The 7275-nt window shown below is 42.2% G+C and overlaps 1 protein-coding gene across 1 annotated transcript in view; it reads left to right on the top strand.

The window, feature by feature from the left end:
* Nucleotides 1-7275, top strand: part of dok4 (docking protein 4) — a 62958-nt gene that overhangs the window by 52347 nt on the left and 3336 nt on the right. The window contains exons 6-8 of the mRNA XM_069725744.1: nt 775-964; nt 2387-2525; nt 3723-3840. Coding sequence (XP_069581845.1) covers nt 775-964; nt 2387-2525; nt 3723-3840 — 447 coding nt within the window. The remainder of the gene's footprint in view (nt 1-774; nt 965-2386; nt 2526-3722; nt 3841-7275) is intronic.

Genomic DNA, 7275 nt, shown 5'->3' with positions numbered 1-7275 from the left:
TAGGTCACACACACACAGACACAGACACACACACACACACACAGAGACAGACACAGAGACAGGACACACACACACACACACACACACACACACACACACAGAGACAGGACACACACACACACACACACACAGGTAGGTCACACACACACACACACACACACACACACACACACACACACACACTCACAGGTAAGTTCTTGAGAAAATGGTAGGTAGGTATATACTTTATTAATCCCCAAGGGGAAATTAAAAAAAAAAAAAAAAAAAAAAAAATTGGGGAAAAACAGAAAACTTTAAAACAATTTTAAGAGTTAAAGATTTGATCAAGTCTTTTTAAAAGAGTTCCCGTCACTTGTTGTAAAAGCTGAACGATGTTTGAGTGTTACTGAGCTGATGTGGACGTGACTGTGATGAAACGGTGTCTGTTACTAAACTCCAACTGGCTCCGTTATTAAAGGTCCCCATGCTGCAAACACAGTCGTTGGTAAATCTCCCTCTGACCTGGTAATAAGGAGACTTATTGTACTTCACTTCTTCAAGTGTCTGATAGAGCTCAAGATTCTTCATGTTGGCCTCACAGTCTAGCAGCTGTTTCTGACTTCATTTGGGGGAAAAAAGAGCTTAAAGGGACAAAATGTGGACAGAAGAAGAAACAGGAGCATGTTTGATCTTCTACGAAAGACTGAAGACAGAAAATCTTAAAAAGAATCTACAATGACCAATAAAACAACATGTACCTACCTCAGAGCCAACCTGTCCTCCCCGTCTCCTCAGAGCGCTTCAACGTGTTCCTCCTCCCCTGTCCCAACCTGGACATCTACGGCGAGTGCATGATGCAGATCACCCACGAGAACATCTACCTGTGGGACATCCACAACCCTCGAACCAAGCTGGTCACCTGGCCGCTCTGCTCGCTGCGGCGCTACGGACGAGACGCCACCCGCTTCACGTTCGAGGCCGGACGGTGAGAGACGGGGGGTGGGGGGGGGGGATTTTACTTTTCAGTCAGTTCAAGGTCAGTTCAAGGATACACACACACAGGTCAGTTGTATTGGAAATTGATTGAATAGATTAGTCGATGAATCGGTGCTGACCCAGACCTCCTTATCTCCTTCTATTAGATCAAACCTGACCATGATTGGGTCACCATGCAGATTCTGTGTGTGTGTGTGTGTGTGTGTGTGTGTGTGTGTGTGTGTGTGTGTGTGTGTGTGTGTGTGTGTGTGTGTGTGTGTGTGTGTGTGTGTGTGTGTGTGTGTGTGTGTGTGTGTGTTTGTGGATTTGTGGATTTGAGCCCTCAGACTGTAGGTGTTTTGTAATCATTTCTAATCTATTAATTTACAGCTGGTTAACAGACCAACACCAGTCACATAAAACAGGCTAAAAAGAGTTTGTAGCTTCAGGTCTGTAAAATGGTTCCGATCCAGAAGTGTCTTCAGCTGCAATACCAGCGAGTGCCACTAGAGGTCGGCTCCAAAAAGCCTCCGGCTCCATAGACTCCCATTCAACTTCTCTCATCAAATCCAAAGTGAATCAAATGTGTCCATCAGTTATCTCGGTGTTGTTAGCTAAAGTCACTCCTTCTTCTTAGTTTTCTGGAGGTCCATCTGAAAATAATCCCTCATTCATTAGAAAAGAAGATTCAAGAAGACCTGCTTTTGGGGGCGTGTCTGTTTGATTGACAGGCCTGTAGTGCAGTCAGGTTTCCAATCAGATCGGTCAGATCCACCGCTGGCTCCTCCCCCAGCTCATCCAAATATGGTCACTTCCTGCTCCAAACCGCTCCGAACTAGCAAAGATGGTGACGGACAGAATCTGAACTGGAGGATTCATAACGTTCACAAACCAACGATGACATCACTGATGGTTGATGACCTCACTGATGGTTGATAACATCACTGATGGTTGCCGCTTCCTAAAGACAGAGCTAATAAAGAACACCAGTTGTCATGTCGGCTCCCAAACTTGTCTATGTTGGTGTTTCATTAGCAGAACATTTTTTGGCTTCATGCGAACTGGACTGAGCTTCCAGTGCATCTAAACAACAGGAGGATCAGTCAGGAGCTCAGTGGCTGCAGTCATTAAAAGCATGACCCCATCCCAGTAATTATCACAGAAACGCCCTGTGGACTGAATTAAAATCACTGAGCAGAGCAGGAAACGTTTAAGTCAGGCCGCCCTCCCCGAGAGAAATAAATCTAGTCCAGAAGGAGCTGCAGATCATTTTCAAAACAAATCATTCACTGGACAATGTCGTTCTGAACCATCAGCAGTACATGGACGTTAGAAATCAAATTGTTATTGGCTGCTGGTCATGCTGCACTTTACTGAACCTCCTGTTTTACTTTCTCAGAATGTGGTCATACTGAGTTGTTATGGTGTGCAGGATGTGTGACAGCGGTGAAGGCCTCTACACCTTCCAGACCAGAGAGGGGGAGCAAATCTATCAGAGGGTTCACTCCTCAACACTGGCCATCGCTGAGCAGCACAAGAAGGTCCTGCTGGAGATGGAGAAGAACAGCAGGGTGAGGGCCCGGAGCACACACACAAATCACAACTTAAAATTATTTTTGGAAATCATGGACGCTGCATCCTCCGGGTTAAAGAGGAGAGGGACCATCCAGCTTGTTATCAGCTCAGTTCTAAAGCCAGCATCTGTGATGGTACAGGGATGCATTAGTGCACATGGCATGGGTAGCTTGAACATCTGGAAGGAAGCATTAATGCTGAATGATATATTCAGGTTTTGGAGCAACATATGCTGCCATCCAGACAACGTCTCTTTCAGGGAAGGTCTTGTTTATTTCAGCAGAACAACGTCCAACCACATTCTGCACGTATTCCAACAGCATGGTTCTCTAGTAGAAGAGTCCGCTGATAAACTGGCCTCCTGCAGTCCAGACCTGTCAATCATTGAAAACATCTGGAGCATCAGGACATGAACAATACAACAAAGGAGACCCTGAACTGTTGAGCAGCTGAAATCCTCTATCAGGCCAGAATGGGACCACATTTCACTTTCTAAACTCCAGAAACTGGTCTCCTCAGTTCCCAAACATTTCCAGAGTGTTGTTAAAAGAAGAGTTGATGCAGCTCAGTGGTGAACATCATCCTGGAACAACTTTATAGAGACGTGCTGCTGCATCAGATTCACAATGAGCAGATATTGTTCATTAAAAGAAAATTCTCAGTTTCAACATTTGATATGTTGTCTTTGGTCTATTTTCAAATAAGTATGGCTTTACGTGATTTGTAAAACATTGCATTCTGTTTTTATTTACATTTTCCACAGCGTTTAAACTTTTTTGGAAACAGGTTTGCTGTTACAGGTCGTCTTCTGTTTGCTAATCCACTCACAATCTCAACTTCATATTGTAGAGATTACATTCCAGTGTGAAGTTACAAGATGGTGACAATATGCACATAAAACATGGAGTGCAAACAACCGTCTCTATAAAAAGAATTGAGATCCTTACTACTAATTTGCAGGTCAGTGATAATCCAGGTAAATACTGAGCCACACGGTGCGTTAGCGCCCTCTTCCTGCACACAGTGGTATTCATGCCATGTTGTTGAGGCAGTTCTCTCCCAGTCATCCTGGACACGCAACACTGTCCACTTCCTCTCATAATGATTCCTATAGTGTAAGATGATGTGTTTCCTTTAAACTGCTCTTCAGTTCTGTTTTTCTAAATGGTGGATGTTGTTTATTTGATTTCCAGTTACTGTCGAAGGGTTCTGAGTCCGGATCCTACCCCTGCACCCCCACCGCCATCCTGCCCCGGTCTGCCTACTGGCACCACATCACAGGAAACCAGTCCGGCATGGATCCTGGCAGCGGTAGGCCACACACCAGCCTTTACATTGTTTTTATTGTACCTCTAACTCATTTCTAACAAAGCTCCTCGCAGCAACACAGCTGGACCAGAGGCTAGACACTCCCAAACCTGAATCTAGTATAAATATAAGCTTTTTAAATGCAACTGAAGCAGTCTGTACTGGTTTAGATTAGCCCCGTAAACTCTCATCTATTTTCTTAGATTTCCACCTGACAAAACAAGTTAATTCAGAAACAGCTGCAAAACTATGCGGCACGAATGAAAAGCTTTGGGCTGTATGGATAACAGACAGCTGGGAATATTTAGAAATACAACACGTCTCCTTATCACCAGGTCACTGACATTCTTATTTTACCTAATCAAACCTTTAATTGCACAGTAAATAACAACTTAAAGACTCTGATGTTATTTAACCTGATCTTCAAGTTATCGACTGCAACTCCAACAAATCAACAAATGTTCCATCAATTTCAGTAATATTAGTATCTGCACACTGAACATGCTGAACACAATGAACACACTGAACACTGAACACACTGAACACAATGAACACACTGAACACAATGAACACACTGAACACACTGAACACAATGAACACACTGAACACTGAACACACTGAACACAATGAACACACTGAACACAATCAACACACTGAACACACTGAACACAATCAACACACTGAACACAATGAGCACAATGAACACAATGAGCACAATGAACACTGAACACACTGAACACACTGAACACAATGAACACAATGAACACAATGAACACAATGAACACTGAACACACTGAACACACTGAACACAATCAACACACTGAACACAATCAACACTGAACACTGAACACAATCAACACACTGAACACAATCAACACACTGAACACACTGAACACAATCAACACACTGAACACAATTAACACACTGAACACAATCAACACACTGAACACAATGAACACACTGAACACAATGAACACACTGAACACACTGAACACTGAACACACTGAACACACTAAACACACTGAACACACTGAACACAATGACACACTAAACACACTGAACACAATGAACACACTGAACACAATCAACACACTGAACACACTGAACACAATCAACACTGAACACTGAACACAATCAACACACTAAACACAATCAACACACTGAACACAATCAACACACTGAACACAATCAACACACTGAACACACTGAACACAATCAACACACTGAACACAATCAACACACTGAACACAATCAACACACTGAACACACTGAACACAATCAACACACTGAACACAATTAACACACTGAACACAATCAACACAATGAACACACTGAACACAATGAACACACTGAACACACTGAACACAATTAACACACTGAACACAATCAACACAATGAACACACTGAACACTGAACACACTGAACACACTAAACACAATGAACACACTGAACACAATGAACACACTGAACACACTGAACACAATGAACACACTGAACACACTGAACATACTAAACACAATGAACACACTGAACACTGAACACACTGAACACTGAACACACTGAACACAATGAACACAATGAACACAATGAGCACACTGAACACACTGAACACAATGAACACAATGAACACTGAACACAATGAACACACTGAACACACTGAACACAATGAACACACTGAACACACTGAACACAATGAACACAATGAACACACTGAACACAATCAACACACTGAACACAATCAACACTGAACACTGAACACAATCAACACACTGAACACAATCAACACACTGAACACACTGAACACAATCAACACACTGAACACAATCAACACACTGAACACAATCAACACACTGAACACACTGAACACAATCAACACACTGAACACAATGAACACACTGAACACACACTGACACAATGAACACACTGAACACAATGAACACACTGAACACACTGAACACAATGAACACACTGAACACAATGAACACAATGAACACACTGAACACAATGAACACACTGAACACACTGAACACACTGAACACAATCAACACACTGAACACAATCAACACACTGAACACAATCAACACACTGAACACACTGAACACAATCAACACACTGAACACAATGAACACACTGAACACACTGAACACAATGAACACACTGAACACACTGAACACAATGAACACACTGAACACAATGAACACACTGAACACACTGAACACAATGAACACACTGAACACTGAACACACTGAACACACTGAACACAATGAACACACTGAACACAATGAACACAATGAACACACTGAACACAATGAACACACTGAACACACTGAACACACTGAACACAATGAACACACTGAACACAATGAACACACTGAACACAATGAACACACTGAACACAATGAACACAATGAACACAATGAACACACTGAACACAATGAACACACTGAACACAATGAACACACTGAACACAATGAACACACTGAACACACTGAACACACTGAACACAATGAACACAATGAACACACTGAACACAATGAACACTGAACACACTGAACACAATGAACACTGAACACAATGAACACAATGAACACACTGAACACACTGAACACACTGAACACACTGAACACAATGAACACAATGAACACAATGAACACTGAACACACTGAACACACTGAACACAATGAACACACTGAACACAATGAACACACTGAACACAATGAACACACTGAACACAATGAACACACTGAACACACTGAACACAATGAACACAATGAACACACTGAACACAATGAACACACTGAACACAATGAACACACTGAACACACTGAACACAATCAACACACTGAACACAATCAACACACTGAACACACTGAACACAATCAACACACTGAACACAATCAACACACTGAACACAATCAACACACTGAACACACTGAACACAATCAACACACTGAACACAATGAACACACTGAACACACTGAACACACTGAACACACTGAACACACTGAACACACTGAACACACTGAACACAATGAACACACTGAACACAATGAACACAATGAACACACTGAACACAATGAACACACTGAACACACTGAACACAATGAACACAATGAACACTGAACACAATGAACACAATGAACACACTGAACACACTGAACACACTGAACACAATGAACACACTGAACACAATGAACACACTGAACACAATGAACACACTGAACACAATGAACACACTGAACACACTGAACACAATGAACACAATGAACACAATGAACACACTGAACACAATGAACACACTGAACACACTGAACACTGAACACACTGAACACAATGAACACAATGAACACAATGAACACACTGAACACAATGAGCACACTGAACACACTGAACACAATGAACACAATGAACACTGAACACAATGAACACTGAACACAC

Source organism: Brachyistius frenatus, unplaced genomic scaffold (assembly GCF_029030835.1).
Source record: "Brachyistius frenatus isolate BFR_SWC_R1_liver_20210118 unplaced genomic scaffold, ASM2903083v1 Contig_445, whole genome shotgun sequence".
Classification (NCBI taxonomy): domain Eukaryota; kingdom Metazoa; phylum Chordata; class Actinopteri; family Embiotocidae; genus Brachyistius; species Brachyistius frenatus.
This window is presented reverse-complemented; position numbering and strand designations above follow the sequence as displayed.